At 41.6% G+C, this 26,443-nt stretch overlaps 1 protein-coding gene across 1 annotated transcript in view; it reads right to left on the minus strand.

The window, feature by feature from the left end:
• trpm2 (transient receptor potential cation channel, subfamily M, member 2) overlaps positions 1-26,443 on the minus strand; it is a 172,491-nt gene that overhangs the window by 81,906 nt on the left and 64,142 nt on the right. The window contains exons 12-14 of the mRNA XM_059967444.1: positions 25,118-25,429; positions 10,114-10,230; positions 5,809-5,938 (exon numbers count right to left, since the gene is read on the minus strand). Of these exons, the coding sequence (XP_059823427.1) occupies positions 5,809-5,938; positions 10,114-10,230; positions 25,118-25,429 (559 nt within the window). The remainder of the gene's footprint in view (positions 1-5,808; positions 5,939-10,113; positions 10,231-25,117; positions 25,430-26,443) is intronic.

The following is a 26,443-nucleotide window of genomic DNA, read 5'->3' on the forward strand; positions in this document are numbered from 1 at the left end:
ATTCTGCTCCTAAGTCTTTTAGTCTTATGGCTGAGATATATGCATCATTGTTAGTGATGGATGAAATGACGGTAGGTATGCCATGCTTTTATTTAAGAAGGGCTGCAAAGATAAACCTGGGAACAATAGGCCTGTAAGCCTGACATCTATAGTAGGTAAGTTACTAGACAGAATTCTGAGGTATAAGATATACAAGCATGTGTTGGTTCGGAATAGTTAGTATTTCTTTGTGTATGTGAGATATGATCTCACCATCTCACCAATTTGACAGATCACTTTGAAGAAGTAACCAAGAAGGTCAATGAGAGAAGGCTGGTAGACATAACCTAGCTAGACTTGCACGATAGACTGCTATGGAACATTAGATTGCATGGAATGCAGAGAGAGCTAGCTAACTGGCTGCATGGCAGGAAGCAGTGGTTGATTATGGAAGGTTGTTTTTCGACAAAAGGCAGGTGACAAGTGATGTTCACCAAGCATCAGAGCCAGGCTCACTGCCATTTGAAATCTATGGACAAGAAGCAACAAGGCATGGTTAGTAAGTTTGCGGATGACACTAAAATAGGAGGTGTTCTAGACAGTGAAGATGGTTATCAAGATTTACAGAGAGATCTTGATCAGATGTTTATTTGGGCCAAAGAATGGCAGATGAAGTTTAATTTGGATATGTGTGAGGCATTACATTTTGGGAAGACAAATAAGAGTGGGACCCTGGAGAGTGTTGTAGAACAGAGCAACTGGGAGTACAAGCACATGGTTCCCTGAAAGTGGCGCTGCAGGTAGATACAGTAGTGAAAGAGATCGCATTTGGAATATTGTGTTCAATTTAGGTCACAAATATGAAAGATGCCATTTAGTTGGAAAGAATGAAGACATGATTACAAAGAAGTTGCTATGTACCAAGATACTGAGATGTAGAGAGAGTCTGAGCAGGCTGTGACTTTATACATTGCATTGTAGGACAATAAGTGCTGATATTATGAAGGTGTATGAAATAATGATGGGCATAAACAGCATGAATCTGATATGTCTATCCATGGCAACACCCATTTTAATTCCACTTCCCAATCCCAATTCGATATGTCCATCCATGGCAAGTGGTCACTCATTTTAGTTCCACTTCCCTTTCCTATTCTGATATGTCCATCCAAGGCCTCTTTCATTGTTGTGATGAGGCCACACTCAGGTTGGAGGAACAACATCTTATCTTCTGTTTGAGTAGCCTCCAACCTGATGGCATGAACATCGATTTCTCAAACCTCCAGTAATACTTTCCCCCACCTTCACCATTTCCCATCTCCTTTTCCCTCCCTCACTTTTTCTCCTTGCTTGCCCATCACTTCCTTCTTGAGCTCCTCTTCCCTTTGAACTTTCTTTCATGACCTTCTGTCTCTCTCACCAATCAACTTCCCAGCTCTTTATTCATCCCACCCCCTCCAGGTTTCACCTATCAGCTGGTGTTTCTCTTCCTCCCCCCCCCCCCCCCACCACTTTTCAAATCTACTCCTCAGTTTTTTTACTCCTCAGAAGAAAGGGAAGGGGGATGAGCACCAGTGGGAGGTGGTGGGCAGGTATGGAGATAAGGTGAGAGGGGGAAATTGGAATGAGAATCCATGCCTTTTGGTTAGATATATGGAGCAGTCCATGTTGGAGGCTTACACCGGTAGCATCCCCCAACTTTTCCTAGGCTACATCAACAACTGCATTGGGGCAGTGTTCCTCCCCACTGATCTCCCTCCTGTTACATATCCTTGCAAGCGGAACAAATGCCATACCTACCCCTACACCTCCTCCATCACTATCACTCAGGGCCCCAAAACAACCCTTCCAATGAGGTGACACTTCCCCTGTAAGTCTGTTGGAATCACCTATTGTATCCGATGCTCCCGGTGTGGCTTCCTGTTTATCATTGAGACCCAACGTAGACATAGCATAGGAAATGGGGAGTGACACCGATGTATGCTTGGAACATAGACTGTTTCACGTAGCCAACAAAAAGGCAGGGATTCCTATTCCTGTTTCCCTCGCTCTCTGCTGAATTCCTCCAGCATTTTATGCGTGTTGCTTGGATTTCAAGCATTTGCAGATTTTCTTGTCGCTGATACAAAGTATTCATTTAGGATCTCACCTACATGCTCCATCTCCAAACACATGTTCCCTCAGTTACTGTTGAGTGGCGCTACCCTCTCTCTAGTTATAGACACAAGAAATCTTGAGCAACACATGCAGAACCTACAAAGAGTGGAGGATGCAGTCCAGCCCATCCCAGGCAAAGCTCTCCCCACCAATGAGCACATCTAGATGGAGTGCTCCTGCACCATTCATCATCAGGGACCCCCACCATCCAAGCCATGCTCTCTTCTCACTGCTGCCATCAGGAAGGAGGTACAGGAGCCTCAGGACACACACCACGAGGTTCAGGAACAGTTATTACCCTTCAACCATCAAGTTCCTGAACCAGTGTGGATAACTTCACTCACCTCAACTCTGAACTGATTCCACAATGGACTCACATTTAAGGACTCTATAACTAATGTTCTCAGAATTTATCTATTTATTGCATTTGAGCAGTTTGTCTTTTTTTGTAAATTGGCTGTTTATCAGTCTTTGTGTGTATTTATTCATCTATTCTATTGTATTTCTTTGTTCTATTGTGAATGCCCACAAGAAAATGAATCGCAAGATAGTATACAGTGACATACAGTATATATATTTTGATAGTAAGTTTACATTGAACTTTGAAATGCTGGAGGATCTCAGCAGGTCAGGCAGTATCTATGCAGGGGAATAAACAGGCAATGTATTGGGATGATACACTTTACAGGGGGTTTGGGGGGGGGGGTGAGGAAGTGGGCAGAAGCCAGAAGGAGAAGGGTTGCAGGAGGTGGAGAAGGAAGAGGAAGAGTACAATCTGGCAGGTATTAGGTGAGATCAGGTGAGGAACAAGGCGGGTAGGTAGAGCAAGGGGGTGATGTAAGAAGCTGGGAGGTGATAGCAGGGAGAGATAAATGGCTGAGGTTGGAGGAATCCAATAGGAAGGGACAGTGGACTTTGGAATAAATGGAAACCAGAGGGAGGTGATGTGCAGGTTATGAGGGGGTAGGAGAAGAGTAGGGGCGAGAGGATAACTCGAATGGAGAATTGAAGTGGGGGGGGGGTGGGAACAGAGTGGAGTAGTTACTGGAAGTTAGATAAACTGATGTTTATTCCACCAGGTTGGAGGCTACCCAGACAGAATATGTGTTGTGCCTCCAACCTGAGTTTGGCCTCATCAGGGCAGTAGAGGAGATGGTGGACAGGCATGTCTGAATGGGAATGGGTGCAGCTAGGAGATCCTGCATGATCCATACTTACCTTTATCTATAGCTATCCTATAATTGTGCTCACTGTTCCCTAACTGTTCAACCACAGAAACGTAAGTCACCTGCCAGGTTCATTGTCCGACATTTCCAGTATGGCCTCTCCTCTTGTTGGACTATCTATATAGTGATTGAAGAAACCCTGCTGATTAATTATTGAATTCAAACATTGATGTTCAACAGGATCTGCCCATCCATGTGTGTTGGGGAGTGTCAGCTAACATGAAAGTCCTGCAGGCAGTAGAAAAGGAAAATATTACACTGATCTTCATTGTACGAGGCTTTGAAAATCCACTGGAGTGAGTGCATTTTTCTACAATTAAACAGGCCTTGGTGAGACCATAGCTGTAGCACTGTGGCAGTTTTGGTTTCCTTGCTTCAGAAAGAATTCTCTTGCTATAAAAAGAGTGCAGCAAGTGTTCATCGCCGGATCCCTGGGGTTGTCATATAGAGAGACATTGTGTTGACTAGCTTGTATTCAAGAGAATTAAGAAAAACAAAAGGATTTCTCATTAAAACATCTAAAATTATGACAGGTCTTGATGATGCTTCCTTTCGTTGGGGACTCTACAACAAGGGTGTACATCTTCAGGAAGAAGGAGAAGGCTGAAGGGGTAACTGTGAAGAGGTGAAATGGCTTCACTGAGAAGGTGGGGTAATTGTGGTTTTGTCTCCAATGGAAGATGGCAGAGGCCAAGTCACTGAATCTATTGAAGAAGGTGACAGATGGATTTCTAGACAAGGGTCCGAGAACAGTAGAGTGAAAGAGCATGGGTACAGGCCCTTCAGCCCACAAGTTCATGCTGATCATTGTGCCAGCCCAGCTTGTCCCAATTTCCTGTGTTTGGCCCATATCCCTCTCAGCCCTTCCCCTCCAAGGGCTATCCAAGCTTCAATTATGCTATTGTACCTGCCTCAGCTATTTCATCTGGCACCTTGTCCCTCAGCTAGCTTTTAAATATTTCTCCTCTTTCCCTAAATCTATGCCCTCTAGTATTGGGATCCCCAACCCAGGGAAAAGACTGCTACCATCCATCTTGTCTATGCCTCCCATGATTTTATAAACATCCATAAAGTCATCCTTCATTCTCTTGATCTTCAAGGAATGAAGACCGAGAAAGGTGACTGAGAAATTATACCGAGAAAAGTAACCATAATGATGTTGGTGAATGGCTGGACAGGTTCCAAGGGCAAAGTGTTCCTACTTTCTTTGGAATTCCATTCAAATCATGAATACTTCCATTGGCATTCGGGCTCTCATGACCAGACTATGTAACAATTTCTTCCCCCAAGCTATCAGACTCCTCAACACCCAGAGCCTGGACTGACATCTTACTGCCCTATTGTCTTGTTTACTATATATTGTAATGCCTGCACTGTTTTGTGCACTTTATGCAGTCCTGGGTAGGTCTGTCATCTGGTGTAGTTTTTTTTTCTGTGTTGTTTTTTACGTAGCTCAGTCTAGATTTTGTACTGTGTCATATAACACCATGGTCCTGAAAAGATGTCTCATTTTTTTTCCTCTTTCCCTAAATCTATGCCCTCTAGTATTGGGATCCCCAACCCAGGGAAAAGACTGCTACCATCCATCTTATCTATGCCTCCATCTTGTCTATGTCTCATGTGCCAGCAGTTATGGTCGAAATGACAATAAAAAGTGACTTGATTTGACTTGGTTCTCGAGAGGAGAAGGTGAAGGTTAGGCAACTGCTGGCAGGTGAGCCTGGTGCAGGCTCTCATCTCCTGTCACATCTCAGCACACCCTGAATCATCTGTATGGAGTACTGCACTCAGCCCTGGTTGACCCATTATAAAATGGGTGTGGGGGTTTTGCAGAGGGTGCTGAAGAGGCTTGCCAGGATTAAAGGGCATAGGGCATGCGCATGGACAAATGTGAGTTGTGGAGACTGAAGGGCAACCAGATACATGATTTTAAGATTTTTAGAGGCATAGGAAGAGTAGACAGTAGGTATCCTTTGCCCAGGGTTGTTTAATACTAGAGGTTGTTTACAGTGAGAGGGAGAATATTCAAAGGAAGGGTGTGAGGCATGTTTTTTTCACACAGATAGTGGTGGGTGACTATTGATCGAGGCACTTAAGATAGTCACATGAGTGTGCATAGGATCATAAAACAGGCCATTCAGCCCATTCCCTCGTGGCTGATTTAGCATCCGTGAGAGAATAGAGAGAAATGGACATTGTGTATTGAGAAGAGATTAGCTTAGCTAGGCATTTAAACACAAATCTGAATAGTCTGGCACAACCTTGTGTGCTGAGGGGCCTATTTCTGTTCGGTAGTTCTATGTTCTGTGCTCTGGTCATCCCAAGAGAAGTTGTGTCTGTGATTTTGTTCTGTGCATTCTGGAAATGGATCCTTAATGGGACAACCTCAGGTCTGTAGTAAACTCACACTATCCCTAGCCCAATCACTACTGACAGCCCGACATACCGATGGCTTGATCCTCGTACTCCTGAGCCAGATCTTCCATCTCATCGTACAGGTCTGTGTCATTCTCATCTGAAATTATCTTCTTCAGAAGCTTACAGGCAACCAGTGAGGCAGCGATACTGTCCTTGCCCTAGAGAACAAAATTAAAGTTGTTAGGTGACTGGATGCTCACTCGCCTTCGATGAGCGAGGCATTGAGTAAGATTAAGGGAGGCGATTTGCAGTTATGTAAAACTTTGGTTCAGCCACACTTGGAGAGTTATGTGCAGGAACAAGGTGGAAGTTTTGGAGAGGTTTGCTGCCTCAGTTAGAGGAGTGAGCTATTTAGGTCATCTTCCCTGGAGTGTCAGAGGTTGTGGGGAGACCTGATAGGAATTTATGAAATTATCACAGGCATTGGTCGGGTAGACAGAGTCTTTTTCCCAGAGTAGAATTGTCAAGTACTGTAAGACATGCATTTAAGGTGAGAGAGGGTAAATTTAAAAGTGATGTGTGAGGCAAGGTTTTTTTTATACTGAATACTAGGTACGTGGGGTTGTCCTACAAGCAGATATGATAGAGGGAGAGAGAGAGATGGGGGACAGAAGTAGAAGGAGTGAGGGAAAGGGAGGGAGAGGGTGCGAGGGAGTGGGAGGTAGAGAGAGAGAGGGTGCGAGGGAGAGGGAGAGAGAGGGTGTGAGGGAGAGGGAGAGAGAAGGAATTGGAAGGAGTAACAAAGAGTGAAAGGGAGTAAAACGAGGGAAGGAGAGGGAGAGGGGAGAATGAGTGGGAGGGAGGGTGGGAGGCAGATGGGGAGAGAGAAAAAGAGAGAAGGTGGGGAGAGAGTGAGAGGGTGTGAATGGGAGGGAGGGGGATTGAGGAAAAGAGAGAGGGAGAGAGAGAGAGGAAAGAGAGTGTAAGGGAGTGAGTGAGAGAGGGAGAGAAGAAGGGAGAGAGACGGGAGAAAAGTGAGAGGGGATGCAGGGAGAGAGATGTAGTGAGGGAAGAGGGAGAAAGTGGAAGGAGAGCTGGAGAGTGAGAGAGAGGAAGGGAGGGAGAAGGATAGAGTGAGAGACAGAGGGGGAGGGAGGGAGAGGGAAGAAGTGTGTTATGTTTTGTTCTCCAAGCAACTAATAGAAAGATAAGCACAGGAACCTGAGGTAATGTGTATGCTTCCTTTCTACCTGAGTGAGACGAGTGTTTATGATGTGGAGGTATAATGATGTATGCCATTCATGTACTTTTACCTTTATGAATTATACCAACTCTTTCCATTTGACCTTGCCTAGATGATCAGTATGTAGGTCCTCCAACACTTTAGCTCTTAAGCTAAAGTACATCTCTCAATCGCCAAATAAGGCAACCTCCGTCAAGGGCAAGTTCATCTCAGCCCTGGTAAAAATGAGGGAATTGTGTTTCTACTGCACATTTCAGCCACTCTGGGTGGCCCTGTAGACCTGAGACAGTATGGGGTGTTTTCTGCTTTCCCTTTGGATCATCTCTGCCCTGATAGAAAGACTATTGATTTGCATTAGGGAGAGTATGTCAAGAGGAGAATCCTCAGGTAGTCCCTTTTCCAAGGATAAACTGGACAACCATCAGCATTTTCATGATTAGTCGTCCTCTTGAATTCGATCTTGTAATTATGTCCTCCAAGAAACAGAGCCCATCTCTGCATTTGTGCTGCTGCTGTCAATGGAATACTCTTCTGTGGATTGAAGTGGATGCTTCTGGTTGATGAGGGTATGAAGAAGAATTTCTTTAGCCAGAGGGTGGTGAATCTGTGGAATTCATTGCTCCAGATGGTTGTAGAGGCCAAGTCACTGGGTATATTTAAAGCAGATGTTGATAGGTTCATGAGTAGTAAAGCCATCAAAGGTTTAAGAGGAGAAGGTGGGAGAGTGAGGTTGAAAGGAATGATGAATCAGCCATGGTGGAGTGGTGGAGCAGATCCGATTAGCCGAATGGTCCTATTCTATTCCTGTATCTTATGGTCATATGGCCTGAATTAGGCATGATGCCATTTGCATCTTTGTGTTTTCAGCTGATTTAATTTACTTCCGTGCAGCTTCGGATGCTGCTACATGAAGGTGGTAGTGTTTTTTTTGAAACTGCAACTTGACTGCTTCTCTTTTTCTCTTCTATGTGCAGTCCATTTATCTTTGTCTGCCCGAAATGCTCTTTGTGTCCTTTGTTTCGCCTTTCAACCTGCATTTGTCTGGTGGATGTGAGCTCCTACCACAATGGTAACACAATTTCTTTGCTCAGGCAGGTGTCTGATTAGATGTTGCAATTTTGTTCATGCTCATTTTTATTCCTGACTGCAACTCAATTGTGCCTCCATCTGCTCTTTCCATTGATACAGTGATTTCAACTGCTCTTTTAAATGTAAGTTGTGTTTCAGTTAGGAGCCATTTTATTTTTGAATGGTTTCTTGTGTGATTCCACAAACTAAACAATCTCTCACTGCATCTTTAAGCCCATTACTGAACTGGCAATGCTCAGACAATTTCTTCAACTCAGTCACATAAGCTGAAATTGACACCCTTTCCTTTTAAATCCACTTATGAACCTAAAGAGTTCTGCAACCAACAATGTTTTTGATTCTAAATGTTCCTGCATTACTTTTATAATAACAGCAAAGTTCATTTTGGCTGGTTTGGTTGGAGCAGTCAAACTCCTAAGCAAAGTGTTTGCTCTTCCATGAATTCCACTCAGCAAAACTGGCACTTGTTTCCCAATGGGTATTTCATTTGCTTCAAAATACTGCTCAGCTCTTTCTGTAAACAATATCCAACTATCAATTGAATGTGTTTATCTTTCCAATGTAGTCAGCTATTTCAGCTTTATTAAATTTATGATTATTATCATCTGGTACTCACTGTCTATGAACCTGTGAGTTTTATCCATTTTCTGAGTTTTTGTTAATTTGACTGTCTCTGTGCCTATTCCGAAGAGACTCATGCTACGTCTTTTAAAAATTCAAGCATCTCTCTCCCCTTGTGAAGAAAGAAAATGTGCTGTGCTTTTTTACTCAACGATTTCTCTCACCTTACAAATATATCACGCTTTTTTTTTAAACTCGAACCTCTTGCTGCGCTTCAACAGGTAGACAATCATCTTGGGTTCATTTTAAAACTTACTCGTTGGTACTGTTACATTTTGTTCTCCAAAAACCAAATTAAAAGAAAAACATGGAAGCCCAAGATAACATGTACGATTCAGTTGTACTTTAGAGGGGCGTGCACTTATGACACGGTGGTGTAATGAGTTTTGCTATTCACGTACATTTAAATACTTGTATAACCCATAATGAATTATGCAAACAACAAAGAATGCTTAATCAAACAATACATTTACAATGTTATTCAAATATTACTGAAATATTGAAAACACTACGGAGTGAGTGAGAGAGAGTGAGGGAAAGAAAGAAAGAGGGAGGAAGAGAGAGAGAGTGGAGGAGAATGGGGAGGGAGGGAGAGAAAGGCAGAGGAGAGAAAGGGAGTTAAGGGAGGGAGGGAAAGAGAGGTAGAGAATAGAGTTGAAGAGGGAAGGAGGGAGAGGGAGGGAGAGAGAGAGAGAAGGGGAGAGTGAGGAGGGAAGGGAGGAAGAGAGATGGAGGGAAAGTGAGAGAAAGGAGAGAGAAGAAGGGAGGGAGGGAGAGAAAGGGAGAGACTGAGAGAGAGGGAAGGAGCGAGTGAGAGGAAGGGAGCGAGTGGTGAGTCAGGCATCCAAGGTGATTAGTTAATCGGGGAAGGGTTTAAGATGACAGGAAGGTTGTGCAAGCTAGGGAAGGAGAGCAAGGATGCTGTTGGGAAACAGTGGCAGGTGCATAATAGAGGCAGACAAAGAGAGAGGAAAAATGAGAGGCAATTGGAGTGAGGAGAGGGGAGGGAAGTGTTATGATTTGTGACAGCTGGTGGTGGAGGATATGCAGGAACATGTAAGTTTGTAGCAAGTGCATTCTAGGTAACTGGGGAAATACACAAAAAATTGTCGAAGTCCTTGGCCCAAGGACCGCAACACCACTCCATTGTATTCCCTCCAAGCTTACACTGAGTCTGTAACTCAAATCGTATGTTTCTCACAGATAAATGACCTGGATCACACTGTATCTCTGCTGTTCTTACATGTAACTCCAGCCCCATAAACATAATTGCCTCTTCACTTCCTTTGTAGTGCTGGGCAAGGAAGGGGTGGACAGTAAGTGCTGTAGAGTCAGTCACACTGTGCCATGCGATGGAATAAAACCACTGTTCTCCAAAAGGAGGCCAGGTTTGTGGGTCTGGACAGAAGCCAGTGAGCCCCTCTTTGGTTACGCCCTTACCTGTTCCCAGAAGATGGAAGCCAGATACTTGCGCTTCATTAAGATTGCCCAGATGAAGAGGTCGCGCAGTGGATCTTCAAGATTTCCCTCCTGCTGTTGGTCAATACTTGCCGCATTCTGGGAATAAAACATGAGAGTTTCATGTTAGTTGACCCTTCACTGGCATCTTCTTGCACCAGCTTCTGAAGCTGTGTGGAAGTAAATGAAATTAGTTGAAGGCACAGAGATGCAGCTGGAACCATATATATAGGGGCAGAATTAGGCCATTCAGACAATCGAATCTGCTCAGCCATTCCACCATGGCTGATTGATCATTCCTCTCAATCTCACTCTGCTGCCTTCCCTTGTTAAACCTTTGATTCCCTTACAAATTATGAACCCATCGACCTCTGCTTTAAATATACCCAATGACTTTGCTTCTACAGCCGTCTGTGGCAATGAATCCCACAGATTCACCACCCTTTAGCTAAAGGAATTCTTTAAACCCAAAGCCATTCACAAAACTCCAAATGTGGTCTGACCAATACCTTATAGAGCCTCAACATTACATCCTCACTTTTATAGTCCAGTCCTCCCAAACTGACTGCTAACATTGCATTTGCCTTCCTTACCAATGACTCACCTGTGCACACTGGCCTTTACAAGTGTGAGGTGGTTCATTTTGGTAGATTAACTATGATGGCAGAATATAGCATTAATGGTAAGACTTTTGGCAGTCTGGAGAATCAGAGGGATTTTGGGGTCCGAGTACATAGGACACTCAAAGTTGCTATGCAGGTTGACTCTGTGCTTAAGAAGGCAAACTGTGTATTGGCCTTCATCAACTGTAGGATTGAATTTAAGAGCCGAGAGGTGATGTTGCAGCTATATAGGACCCTGGTCAAACCCCACTGGGTGTACTGTGCTCAGTTCTGGTCGCCTCACTACAGGAAGGACGTGGAAACCATAGAAAGGGTGCAGAGGAGATTTACAAGGATGTTGCCTGTATTGGGGAGCATGCTTTATGAGAATAGATTCAATGAACTCGACCTTTTTTTCTTGGAGTGATGGAGAATGAGAGGTGACCTGATAGAGGTGAACAAGATAATGAGAGGCATGGATCATATGGATGGTCAGAGACTTTTTCCCAGGGCTGAAATGGCTAGCATGAGAGGGCACAGTTTTAAGGTGCTTGGAAGTAGGTACAGAGGAGATGTCAGGGGTAAGTTTTTTATGCAGAGAGTTGTGATTGCGTGGAATGGGCTGCCAGCGGCAGTGGTGGAGGCGTAAACAATAGGGTCTTCTAAGAGCCTAGAGAAATAGAAGGCTATGGGTAAGCCTAGGTAGTTCTAAGGTAAGGACATGTTTGGCACAGCTTTGTGGACCGAAGGGTCTGTATTGTGCTGTAGGTTTTCTATGTTTCTATGACTCCGAAGTCCTATTTCACCTCTGATTTTTGAATTCACTCCCCATTTAGAAAATAGTCTACATCTTTATTTGTTTGACCAGGCCAAACTAACTTCTAACAGATGATATTCATTGTCCACCTTTCACCCTGATTTAATATCCCAAAATGCATCACTTCACACTTATTTGAGTTAAGTTCCATCTGCTATTCCTTGGCACACTTCAGCTACATCCTGTTGTCATCTTAGGCAATGCTGTAAATTTCTTAGTAGTATTTGAGTCTTATTGTTTGATTCAGCATTCTTATTTGTTTAAATAATTTACTATGGGTTATATGTAAAAAAAAAAGTGAATTGCACATGTTATGACACTACCACATGATACATGTGATGTGCACTTTGTTTAAAGTAAAAACCAAGCTAGACTCACATTCTCCAGACTCACGTCTTATTAATCGAATTAGTTCAATGTTTAGGAGTTACAAAACTTAACAGCGAAGATGAGATATGTTTTGAATGAAAACTGAAGATGACTACCTACCTGTTGAAATGTAGTGAGACGTTTGAGTTTTTTTTAAAGAGCACAACAAGAAACAATCCAGTTAAAAATGTTCTTCAGATTGAGTTAAAGAAAAGGCAGAAAAGGGAAGAATTCTTGGGTTCATAAACAGTGAGTACAGTGTGATAATAATCGTTTAAAAAAAACAGAAATGGCTGGCCACTTGATGTGCTCCACTATACAAGATGTAGCTGGAATATGTATCCAGAATGGATTCAGCTGCATTTTAAAGCAAATTAAATAGCCAATGAGAAACAAGTAGCACTTTTGCTGAGTGTGTTGGGGTTGTAGCCATACAGTTTGCCTTGAACCAAACTAGCAGAAATGAGTTTTGCTGATATTGTGAAGCCAATACAAGAACAGTTAGAACCAAAACCATCGTTGATTGCAGAACGCTTTAGGTTTCATAAGCACAATCAAAAGGAAGGGGAGCCCATTTCAGCATTTGTGGCTGAATTGAAGAGATTGTTTGAATATTGTCAGTTCAGTGATTTGCTTAATGATGCACTGAGAGATTGTTTAGCTTGTGGAATCTTACAGGAAAGCATTCAAAGGAGACTGCTGACTGAAGCACAACTTATGTTTAAAACAACAGTTGAAATAGCTGTATCAATGGAAACAACAGGCAGAGCCCTAACTGAGTTGCAGTCAGGAATTAAAGAGAGCGTGAGCAAAATTGCAATCTCCACACAGAAACCTACCTGGCTGAACAAATTGTGTTACCGTTGTGGCAGGAGCTCACTAACACCAGACCAATGCAGGTTTAAAAGTGAAACCTGAAGAAAATGCAACAAAGTAGGACACGTACAAAGAGCATGGTGGGCAGACAAAAATAAATGGACTGCGCAGGGAAAAGAAAAAGATTTTAAAAATCATTACAGTTTCAAAAAGAGCACTAATCTGCATGCTGTTGATGAAAAATCTGATAATAATGAGTGACGTAGGACTAATTAGCCTTAAGATTCACAATGTGAAAACTAACAATCGACAAACAATAGGGCTTACACTAGAAGTGAGTAGTAAATGAACAAAAACAGAATTGGACACTAGCTAGGCTGTTTCAATCATTCCACAAAATGAGTTTGAATGGTATTTCAAAGATACTGAACTGAAGCCTGCAGATATCTAACTAAGAACTTACACTGGAGAGAAGAAAACTCCTGTGGGGATGACAGTTGTTACAGTGAAATACAACAACTAACAAGTCGTGTGAGCTTTTATGTAGTAAAAACAGGAGGGCCAGCATTGTTGGGAAGTGATTGGCTGAGACAATTACAACTTGACTAGAGGTCCATCTAGCATTTGTGTGCCACAGCCCCTGTAATAGAGTCAACTGAAAGCAAACCAAGAAAAGTGCTGGATGATGCCACAACTGTCCACATGCCAAACATCATGAACCATGGCCCAACTGAGGGCAAACAGATGTTGGTGTCAACCTCTGTGCCTCTGGTTGAAAAGCATATTGGGCAAAAGAATGACCATGCCGCTCAGAGGAGTTGTAAAAGCAATTCCTCTTCTTAAATAGGGCCTTAATACCCCTCAGAAACCAGTGCTACCAAACCTTTTGTTATAACAGGAACATACAAGCTCTGCACTCTCAGTACTTCACTTTTGAAAGACTCACACTTACCAAGCATCCATTTGCCAGAGAACAACCTTTTGCAATCTACCTTGCCAGGTGCTTTCTGATGCTTTGTCTTTAGAACCTTAACCTGAGGACCAGACCCATTCTTCTCCATAACTATATTAAAACTAAAGGAATTAGCATCACTGGATACTAAGTGCTCCCCTACATAAACTTCTGCCACGTGCACTTTCTTATTCCCATGTAGGAGACCCAGTGTCACACTCTCTTTGGTTGGGACCTCTATATGCGGATCAAGAAAACTTTCTTGAACATATTTGACAAGCTCTATTCCATCCAGTCCGGAAGGAGTCCCAGTAAATATGTGGATTGTTAAAATCACTTACTTTTAAGCAATATGCATCTTACAACTGTTTGCAATCTGACTACAAATTTGCTCCTAAACTCCACCTGTCTATTAGGTCTATAAGATAATCCCATTAATATGGCCAAAGACTTTTTCCCCAGGGCTAACATGATGGGGCATAACTTTGAAGTGTTTGGAGGAAGGTATAAGAGGGGTTTTAGAGATAGGCTTTATTACACAGCATGTGTTGGAGTGGTGATAGAGGCAGATATATTGGAGATATTTAAGATAGGTAGGTACAAGGGAGATGGAAACATGGAAGGAAGGGTTTGATTGATCTTAGAGCAGGTTAAGGTGTCAACACAATGTTGTGGGCTGAAGGTCCTATACTGAGCTGTTCTATATTCAAATATATTTTAATATAATCTACCTAAGTTGTGCTTGACTAGGAAATGGGGAAGCACAATGAGCCTTGAGTATTCTTGTGTACCAGTTGCTGTTTCAGTAAGTGATAACGAAATCAAATGATGTGCTGGTCTTCATAATGAGAAGATTCAGGTACTGGAGCTGAGACGTCTTTCTGCAATTGCAATAATTGGGATCACACTTTGGGTATTATTTGCACCTTATCCAATGGAGGATGTCCTTGATATGGAGATGTTTAGCAAAGGTTCACTGGACTGATTCCAGAGAAAACAGGAACTGAGGTATGGAGGGACATGGGGTACAATGAGGCTTATATTCACTAGAGTTTGGAAGAATCAGAGGGGATCATGGAAAATTATGAAATTTTAACAGAATAGGACAGAGTAGATGCAGGTAGGATAATTCCAGTGGCTGACGAGTCCAGGACCGCCAGAGAGTGGTGAACTTGTGATAACGGACATCTCCTGCCCAGGCCTTCACTCCATGCTCAAAGGCCAAACACGTGGATGGGTGATAAAGGACTTCTGCAGTTGCTGACTTCTGGTAAGATGGCAATTGCTTAGCTGCTCCGAACTTCTGTTCCGTTACTGTCGCTATCTTTGCACTAAATGACTCCATTTTTTAAACCTTAGTCGGGAACTTTTTCGGTACCTCTTACTTGCCTGTGAACACCTCTAACTTACAATGTCGAGCAAGAGCTCTAAATCCGGGAGAAAGAAAGCGACGGCTCTCTCAGACGAGACTCTGGCTGCGCTCGGTCAGCTCCGAGACGAAATTTTAAAGGAATTCAAAACCGCTTTCAAACAGTTGGAAGACAAACTGGATCAGATCAACGATAAAGTGGACGAACATGCTCAACACTTATCTCCCATCGATTCGACTTCTGAAGATTTAGAAAGTCATGTTCGATACTTGGAGAATCTCTGTTCCAGCTTGGAGGAAAAGTGTAACAAACTCTTTTTCAAAATCGCAGCAGGCGCTGCAATCTTAGAATTCTTGGATTGCCAGAGGCCACCGAATAGGGATGAACAGTGAAGTTTTTCGCCGAGTTTCTCTGTGAGATATTCGGGAAAGATTTGCTCCCGAACCCGCCTGAGCTCGAACGGGCACACTGGGTTTACGTTCCCACTGGAATTCCGGGCAACCGCCCGCGACCAGTAACCTTGTGCTTCCATCAATACCAGGTAAAACACCATCTGATCGTAGAGGCACGTCGCAGAGGTTCTTTTATTTTCCAGGACACAACCATTCGCTTTGTGGAAGATTTTGCACCCCAGACCTTAAAGATGCGCGCTGAGTTTAAAGGCACAATGAAAGTGCTCTTTGATCGTGGTTTTAAACCCTCTCTTCGTTCTCCTGCTGATCTACGAATCAAGCTTAACACTGGAAAATACAAGTGGTTTAAGTCAGCGAAGGGAGCTGAAGCATTTGTGGCAAGTCTTCCGGCTATCCAGCCATCTTCGGAACCGATCAGACCTCCTAAAATGGTGGATAAGTACTTCTCGTAGTAAAATTACTTTTTCTGGACTCAGACTTTACTTGAATCATTCAGACATTATTCATCGAAATGCTAAGGGCTGTTGACAATCTCTCCCTGGATTTGGTGTGTGTGTAATCTATTTTTATTCTTGTACAACTTTATCTACAGAGTTCTACAACTGACTTTAACTTGTTTTGGAGGTTTGAAGTCTTTAGTGAAGGCCTCCCTGTTTGTTGGTTCACAGTTTAATTGCCGATCTATTTTTCCTTCTTTTTATATTTATTTATTTTATTATACTTTTTTCTTTTTTTTCCTTTTCTTCACCCCTTTTTTCTAATCTCTGAATTTTTTTCTCTCTTCTCTGTAAATAGTTGATAAATACTCATCTTGAATTTATAATTTTCCCCTTCCTCTCCTTTTTTTTCCTTTCTCTTACTTTATTCTTCTATAATTTTTCGCGGGCAGGTCAGTTTTGGTCTTCTTCTGATTTTCTCTGTATTAAGTTTTATATTCCTGCAGAAGGTGTACTAATCTGTAGTTACGTATTCTAGTGCATAAACTAGTTACTATTTGCTATAGTATTTATACGGAACTGCTGTTAATGACACAGATCTGGAAGTTGTATTTGGGTTAATTTTTTTGGTAGAGCTAGCTACTTGTTTTGGTAGCCGTCTAGTTTTGGGTTGTGTGGGTGGGCTGGATTTTCCAGTTCCAACATCACTCACTGTATATATTATTTCTCTTTATTGCTCAGGACATGTATATGTTTTGATTTTATGAATCTATGTTTACATCTCTGCTCCCAGACTGCTATTGTATTGCTTGACTTTTTATATGCCTTCTGCCTTTTATGCACTAGTAATTGATAATGACTAGTGCACTTAAATTCGTGAGCTGGAATGTAAAGGGATTGAATCACCCTGTTAAAAGGAGGAAGGTATTCTCACATATCAAACAACTCAAAGCTGACATTGCTTTCCTTCAGGAAACTCACATTCGTTGTTCTGATAACTCCCGGCTTTTGTCAAAGTGGGCGGGTCAGCATTTTCATTCATCCTTTACTGCTAAGGCTAGGGGAGTCTCCATTCTTATTAACTCAAATATTCCTTTTGAACTCCATAATAAAATATCTGATACAAATGGCTGTTTTAGTATTGTTTCTGGCAAACTATATAACACTAAAGTTGCACTAGCAAACCTGTATGCCCCCAACTTTGATGATGTTAATTTTTTTGAACGGTTTTTTTCCCTCACTACCAGACTTAAACTCATACTCTCTTATACTGGGTGGTGACTTCAATTGTTGGTTAGATCCTAATTTGGATCGATCGTCCTCTGTTACTAGACCACCTACTAAATCTGCCTTAGCTATTCAATCATTTCTCTCTAATTATGGTATCTCTGATATATGGCGTTTCCTTCATCCTACGGAGAGAGATTATTCTTTTTTCTCACATGTTCACCATACCTTCACTAGAATTGATTATTTCTTACTCGATATCCAACTTATTCCATTTGCCCACTCTTGTGACTATCAGAGTATACTGATCTCTGACCATGCCCCAATTACTCTCTCTCTGAATTTGCCTGGTCTCCCTCAGAGGAATAAACACTGGCAGTTTGATTCAACTTTACTATTGGATGACGATTTTTAAAAATTTATTAAGGATCAGATAACCTTTTATTTTAACACTAATACATCACCTGAAGTGCCATCCCAGATTGTCTGGGATGCCATGAAAGCATATCTGAGGGGGCAAATAATCTTTTACACAGCAAATCTCAACAGAAGATCCTGTGCAGATCGATTAGACCTCATTAACCAGATTAAAGAATTGGATCAAGTATATGCCCAAACTAAGAACCCTGAATTATACAAGAAGCACATTGAACTCCAAACTAAATTTAACCTTCTGTCCACTCAACCTGTCGAGCGCCAACTTCTCGAAAGCAAGAGTCGCTTTTACATTCATGGGGATAAGTCAGGTAAATTCTTAGCCAATCCACTGAGGCATTCCAAAGCCAAACAACATATTACAAAGATCTGGAAGGAGAACGGAGACTTTACATCGGATCATCTAGAAATTAATGACGCATTTAAAAATTTTTATTCTTGGCTTTATTCCTCTGAATCTCTGAATGACAATATCTCTGTTGATCAATTTTTACAGAATCTGAATATCCCCTCACTTTCATCTGATTTCAAAGCCAAACTCAATGCGCCCATGTCATTAGAAGAAACATCTATTGCAATTTCTGCACTGTCCTCAGGGAAATCTCCTGGACCTGATGGATTCCCTGTAGAATTTTATAAATCATTCTCTTCACTTCTTTCTCCTCAGTTACTTTCAGTATTATCTGACTCGTATACTTACGGCAAATTGTCACCCTCTTTCAGTGAGGCATCTATTATTCTTTTAAAAAAGGGCAAAGACCCAACAGAGTATTCCTCGTATAGGCCGATCTCTCTGCTCAATGTTGATGTAAAGATCTTAGCTAAAGTTTTGGCTCATAGATTAGAAATTGTCATTCCCTCCATTATCTCTGATGACCAAACAGGCTTTATTAAAAATCGTCTCCCTTTTTTTAACATTCGGCATTTATTTAATATCTTATACTCACCTCCATCTGGGATTCCTGAATGTGTTATTTCCCTCGATGCGGAGAAAGCATTTGAACGTATAGAGTGGAACTACCTTTTTGCAGTCTTAAAAAAATTTGACCTTGGCCAAAGTTTCATCTCTTGGATCCAATTGCTGTACCTGTGTCCTACTGCCTCTGTTTTAACTAATTTTCAGAAATCCCAAGTATTTAATCTCAAACGTGGCACCCGTCAGGGATGCCCCTTAAGTCCCTTTCTCTTTGATTTGGCTATTGAACCTCTGGCGATAGCATTTCGAAACTGCCCTGAATTGACCGGGATTTGGAGAGGGGGTGTTGAGCATAAAGTTTCTCCCTATGCTGATGACTTATTACTCTTTCTCTCAAATCCGTCTACATCCTTACCTCTAATGTTTTCACTTCTTGACCAGTTTAGCCAGATCTCTGGCTATAAACTTAATTTACATAAGAGTGAACTTTTCCCAATTAATAAAGAAGCACAAGAACTAACATTTCGTGATCTCCCTTTTAAAGTAGTCCATAATCAATTTACTTATCTTGGAATTACAGTCACAAGGAAGTTTAAAGATCTCTTTCGTGAAAACTTTGCCAATCTTTCATATGCTATAAAACAGAGTCTGGTACAATGGTCACCTCTATCTATGTCTTTGGTACGTCGTATTAATGTTGTTAAAATGTATGTTCTCCCCAAATTTTTATACCTATTTCAATCTATCCCAATTTTTATTCCTAAATCTCTTTTTGATTCCTTAGACTCTATTATTTTGTCATATCTGTGGCAGAATAAGCGCTCAGAATTAATAAAATCCATCTCCAAAAATCTAAAAAAGAGGGTGGCATGGCTTTACCTAACTTTCGTTTATATTATTGGGCAGCTAATATACGTTGTGCTACCTTCTGGTCTTTCTTCCACGGCCAACCCGAGTGCCCTAACTGGGTAGCGATGGAGCTGAGCTCCACCAAAGAATTATCTATCTCTGCACTTCTTGGCACTGCACTCCCTAGTAGTCTGCCCAGATCAATAGCTAATCCTCTTTAACACTTTGCGTATATGGGCTCAGTTCAGGAAATGCTATGGTTTCCAGGGGTTTTCTGTTTCCAGCCCTGTTGCTCATAATCTCCTTTTTTTACCTACTACATACGATTCAGCATTCCAGGTTTGGTATAGGAAGGGCATTAGACATTCTTTTCAGCAGCTCTCTGTTAAATTCAATAGGCCCAATGCTCATTTTTTCAGATATCTCCAAATCCGACACTTTATTGCTCCTTTAATTCCTAACTTTCCTGAAGTGCCTGCGAAAAATGCTATGGACCTATTTCTTTCCATGAATCCACTAGGTAAAGGCTTAATATCAATCATCCGAGATAAACTAGCAGCCTTACGACAGGCCCCTATGGATAAAATCAAAATGGCCTGGGAGCAGGATTTAAATATCTCCTTATCTGAGGAGAGCTGGGATTCAGTTCTCAAATCGGTTAACTCAACCTCTCTTTGTGCTCGCCACTGCCTTTTACAGTTTAAGATTGTTCATAGAGCCCATATGTCTAAATCTAAACTATCTCGATTCTACCCTAGCGTTAGTCCGCTCTGTGATAAATGCAAGAGGGGCATGGCCTCTCTCATCCATATGTACTGGTTCTGTCCTAGCTTGGAGAAATTCTGGAAAGCTGTCTTCGCTACGTTATCGTGTATTCTGAATCAGCACCTAGAACCAAACCCCTTAATTGCTCTGTTCGGTTTTTGGGGCGAGACAGATTTATGTTTGGGTCCGACCAAATGCCGAATATTATCCTTTGCCTCTCTCCTGGCTAGACGCTTGACCCTCCTCAGATGGAGAGATGTTGCCCCGCCCACTCATGCTCAATGACATAACGACATCCTGGCCTGCTTGGACCTCGAAAAAATTCATTATTCAGTTCTCAATTCAGATCTAAAGTTCCATAAGGTCTGGGGACCTTTTATCGAGTACTTTCATAACCTTCCTCTTGACTAGGGTTTTTTTTTTCTTTTCGGTCCCTTGCTTTCAGCTCCCTTTTCTTTTTTCTGGTAGAAGGCATTATTATCCTCTGTTGCTGAGTGTATTCACAGTCTGGGAGTTTGGCTGTCCTGACTTATACTCCCTATATTGTGTTGTGGTTGGTCTGGAGTTGCTGTTGTTTTTTTTGTGTTGTGGGGCTTGGGGAGGACACTAAGCTTACTTGTCTTTAACTTAGGTGCTTTTTTGTTAAATTCTCTTCCTTTGTAGCATGTTGTTATTGTATGCTTAATTTTGCACTGTTTTAATGTTCCTCATTGGGATTTGGGGTTTTTAATTTGTAAAATGTTTTGAAAAACTAATAAAAAAAAAGGACTTCTGCAGTTAAGGCCTTGGCTCTGCGCTAGAAGGTCTTACAAGCTGTACACATGAAGGCCAGTCAGTTGCTGTGCCTGGAGTTTGAGTATGGAATTCATCTGGATTTCAGGGTTCCGTCATTGATTAGTCTAGGTGTTGGAGTCTGAAGGTTGATCAGAAATCTGGAAGTTGAAGCCTGATGGCCAAAACCTGAGGCTGGAGACTGGAGGCTGCAGGCCTGTTCTGAAGTTGAAGTGTGTGTGGGTGAGTGGGAGAGAGGAAAGGGGCTCATTTTGCTGTTGTTTTTTTTTACTTGATGTATTTTGTTTTGTTGTGTTCTGTTAGTCTGCTGAACATTGTATGCATGCTGTGATGGCGTGGACACACTTGCAGGCTGCTCCCCCCTTAGGCTGTGTTTGTTAATGCAAACAACACACTTGACTGTAGCTTTCCATGTATGATGTATGTGATAAATTAATCTAAATCTGTGAAATATTCCATTTACAGAGTATTCCAAGAGACCTCCTTATGTCATCAACCAACAGGCAGCAGGGAGATTTAAGAGTCAGCAAAGTTGCTGATTCTATTTCTAAGCAGTTCTTTCCAGTTGCAGGGCCTTCAGATGTGGACCACAGGAGATGCAATGAGAAATAGGAGAGATTTGCTTCAATTGATCGTGAACGTAATGGCTACATTCTTTTCTCCCTGACCTGGATTTAGTTGGTAGGTTAAGGCAACGGGAACTTTACTCTGTGTTATAACTTGTGCTATGCTGGCCCTGGGGTATATAAACATGAACATAGAAAAGTACAGTTGGGAGCCAGATCTTCACCCCACCATGTCTGTGCTGAACACAGTGCCACATTAAACTAACTCTCTTCCACCTGTACCTGATTGATATGCCTGCACTTTCATCTATATCTAACAGCCTCTTAAACATCACTTTCATGTCTGTTTCCACTTACCACCTATTTACTGCCCATTCCAGGCACCAACTACTCTGTGTATAAAATGTTATTTCACACATCAATTTAAATTTACCCCTCTCAGCTTAAATGTGTGTGCTCTGGTACCTGACACATCTAAGATTATCAGAGGCACAGATAGGTCAGACACCCCGAATCTTATTCTTAGAGAACAAAAATGTCTAGTACTAGAGGAAATGCATTTAAAAGAGGTTGTTGTGTATTTAATATTTCAGGAATATTTGAGTAATATGGTAAATATATTGTTTGATTAAACATTCTTTGTTGTTTATATAATGTATTGTGGTTTATCTGTACAAGTATGTAAATGGCATACGTCATTAAGCCACCATGTGATATATGCTCGCCTCGCTAAAGTGAAAAGCAAACTAAGACACATCTTCCCTCTCTCTTGTTTTCCTTTGAGTTAGGTTTTGGAACTACAAAGCATAGCAGTGAAGCTGAGGAAGTTTTAAATGAACCCAAGATAACTACCTATCTGTTGAAGCACAGCGAGACGTTGGAGTTAAAATAAAAGCACAGTGAGAAACAGTTGAGTAAAAAAAAGCAGTGCAGCACATATCTCTGCAGAATAGGAGACACAGATGGTCAAGTTAAAAAAATAGTAGAAAATGGAAGAATACACAGGTTCATAAACAGTGAGTTCAGAATCAGTGATAGTAATCATAAAAAAAGAACATAAATGGCTGGCTATATTAGAGAGATTGATGGTTGATTACACCAAAGATAACTGGATTTTGTACACTTAATGGATTGAGCAGTATTTTAAATGAAATAGCCAATGAGAAACAAATACCAATTTTACTGAGTGCATTGGATGTAAAGGCATTCAATTTGCTGGAAGTTTAACTGCTCCAATTAAACCAGTCAAAATGAGTGAAAGTAATGAAGGAACATCTAGAACTGAAACCATTATTGACCGCAAAACACTTCAGGTTTCATAAGAGGATTCAAAAGGAACGGGAGTCCATTGCAGCATACAAGGCTGATTTGAAGAGACTGAGCATTGCCAGTTCGATAATGGACTTAATCATGTACTGAGAGATTGTTTAGTTTCTGGAATCCTACAAGAAGGCATTGAAAGATGGTTCCTAACTGAAGTATAGCTTACATTTGAACGAGCAGTTAAAATTGCTGTATCAAAGAAAATAGCAGACAGAATATGTCAGGACTCAATGTGAGTATGAACAAAATTGCAATGTCTTAACAGAAACCTGCCTGCTGGCTCCCATACACCAGACCAATACAGATTTAAAGATGAAACTTATGAACAATGCAACAAGTAGGACACATACAAAGAGCATGTTGGACGGACAACAATAAATGGACTGCGCAGGGAAGAAAAGAAGCTAAAAAGTCAATACGCAGTTTCAAAAAGAGCACTAATCTCCAGGCTGTTGATAAAAACTCTGATAATGATGAGAGTGACACAGCACTGGGTGGCCTTTGGATTTACAAAAGTGAAAAGTAACAATAGATAAGCAATATGGCTTACACCAGAAGTGAATGGAAAATTTATTAGAATGGAATTGGACCCTGGCTTGGCTGTTTCAGTCATTCCATAAAATAAGTTTGAACAGTATTTCAAAGATACTGAATGGAACCCTGCAGATATGCAAGTAAGAAACTGGACTGGAGAAAAGGTAATTCCTATGGGAATGACATTTATAACAGTGAAATACAACAATCAACAAGCCATATTGGGCTTGTATGTGGTAAAGGCAAGAGGGCCAGTATTGTGGTGGTGTCAGTGGTTGAGACAATTACAGTTTGGTTGGAGATCCATCCACCATTTGCATGCCACATCTCCTGCAACCAAAAGCAAATTAAGGAAGTTACTCAACTATCTCCATGCTGTACACCATGAATTGTTGTCCAACAGAGGGCAAACAGGCATTGGTACCAATCTCTGTGCCTCTGGTTGTAAAGTATATTGGACCAGTGAAGGATTATGAGGACCATGCTGTTCAGAGGAGTCAGGAAAGGGGTGAAAGCAGTGGTCCAACTACAACAGCTTTTGAGGGCAACATACCTGAGCAAGCTTCTGAGATTTTAATCAGGCAGTTGTGAAATTTGGCTTGGTTTTAAGTTGGAAGAGAGTTCAAGTAGCTTCAGGAAAGCTGGGAGCATTCTGCTTCTATGAATACAGAGGACCAGAGTGTGCTCTGTGAGCATTAAGGTCATTGCACGAACATCAAGAAGAAATAAAAACAGAAAGGAGTCGCTGGAGATAAAAAAAGAGAGGATTTGTCAGATGATGTTGGTGATGAGGAAACCACAAAAAGAGATCAGATTGTAAAGGGAACAATGGAAGGATTAATAGGAGAATACTCCAGTGAATTAAATTCACCTTCTCAAGATCAAGATGCACATCCTAGAAAGAAGAAAAAGGAAAAGAAAGAGGAGGACATGTGCTATGGAAATGGAAGAGGATAAACAAGACCCAATTTCTTGAGAAATTAGCAAATTCAGAGATACAAGAAATGAGAAGAAAAGGGAAGGTGAGAAAAAGAAAGACAAGAAGTTAAAAAATAGGAGAAAGGTGTCCAGAGCTGTCAGAACTATTTCTACAGTCTGAGAGTCAATTCCTAAACCACCACAACTGAGATTGTTTTCACAGCCGCATCTCTCACCTGCCACGTAGAGTGACCTGTCTCGTTAATAAAGACGTTACCCACAAGAGTGAGAAAATCTCCACAATGATTAAATCTTTAGGCCTGAATGGGACAATTTAAAATTTACTATGCTGTGGATGTCTCTATTGCAGTTGTATTATATAGTATACTGTGTACTTAAAATGTATTCTATATTGAGTTGGAGTTTATAGCTAAGCAGGGAAGAGTGTTGCATATTTAATACTTCATTAATATTTGAGCACTATTGTAAATATATTGTTTGTTTGAGCATTCTTTGTTGATTACATAATGCATTATGATTGTCCGTAAAAGTATGTAAATGGCATACGTCATTACACCACCACATGATATGCATTTGCCTCGTATAGAGTAGAAAATGAACCAAGACTCACTCCTCTCAACTTTCTTATTTCCTTTTGAATTAGTTTTATGCTTTGGAGTTACAGAACATAACAGCAATGTACGGGGCAAATTTTCACTGAGTCATTTATCACCAATCAACCCATTTACATATTGCAATCAACAGAGGTTCCAGTGCTGGTCACAGGCCACAAGCCAGAATAACACCCTCCTTTAGGTCCCTCCATTTGCTGTGGGCAAGTCAATTCTGAACCTGAAACCCAAAAAAACTCAATGTGATACTTACAAATGATTTGCTTTTATAGAGTGGCTCCATGAATTCACCAAGCAGCTCCTTCAGGACTATGGAGATATGATAAAGGTGGACTTTCCCCTTGTTCTCCAGCGTATCATTGATCTGTGTCTGCTTCTCACTGTCTAGCACTTTGTGCAGTTTCTTGTATAAGTGAGTGTGATCTGGAATATTGTTGTAAAGTCGGACAAGCATTTCCTGTGAGAGAAATTCACCCAAGTTCACTCCGTTCTCTAAGAAGAGTTTCACAAACCCAGGTTTATTTCCAACAAGAGCAGCAAACATGGCTTGGTGGAGGTGGGAGGACTGTGACATGAAGAAAAGAGGTGAGAGAATATCAGTTAATTGCGTAGTGGTTGATCATTGTCACATGCACCAAAAAACAGTGAAACGCTTTGGAGTTTGCTATGTTGGCAACCAATGCCTATTAGTCGGCTGAATACTCCCAGGCTGACTTTCTCTGATTGGTCTCTGTTCCTGACAATGTCTCATTCCTTGTGACCTTTAAAAAGTCATGCTCTGGTTTCACTGTTAACGATATAACCATATAACAATTACAGCGCGGAAACAGGCCATCTCGGCCCTTCTAGTCCATGCTGACGCTTGCACTCACCTAGTCCCACTGGCCCGCACTCAGCCCATAACCCTCCATTCCTTTCCTGTCCATATACCTATCCAATTTTTCTTTAAATGACAATACCGAACCTGCCTCTACCACTTCTACTGGAAGCTCATTCCACACAGCTACCACTCTCTGAGTAAAGGAATTCTGAGTCCTGACGAAGGGTCTCGGCCTGAAACGTCGACAGTGCTTCTTCCTATAGCTGCTGCCTGGCCTGCTGTGTTCCACCAGCATTTTGTGTGTGTTGAAAGGAATTCCCCCTTGTGTTCCCCTTAAACTTTTGCCCCCTAACTCTCAACTCATGTCCTCTTGTTTGAATCTCCCCTACTCTCAATGGAAAAAGCCTATCCAGGTCAACTCGATCTATCCCCCTCATTATTTTAAATACCTCTATCAAGTCCTCCCTCAACCTTCTACGCTCCAAAGAATAAAGACCTAACTTGTTCAAACTTTCCCTGTAACTTAGGTGCTAAAACCCAGGTAACATTCTAGTGAATCTTCTCTGTACTCTCTCCATTTTGTTGATATCTTTCCTATAATTTGGTGACCAGAACTGTACACAATATTCCAAATTTGGCCTTACCAATGCCTTGTACAATTTTTGGCTGTGTGGTTTGCTGAATAAAGCTTTTAGCCACGGACTAGGAGGGCCGAGATGGCCTGTTTCCGTGCTGTGATTATTATATGGTTATATGGTT

Source organism: Hypanus sabinus, chromosome 4 (genome assembly GCF_030144855.1).
Source record: "Hypanus sabinus isolate sHypSab1 chromosome 4, sHypSab1.hap1, whole genome shotgun sequence".
Lineage (NCBI taxonomy): Eukaryota > Metazoa > Chordata > Chondrichthyes > Myliobatiformes > Dasyatidae > Hypanus > Hypanus sabinus.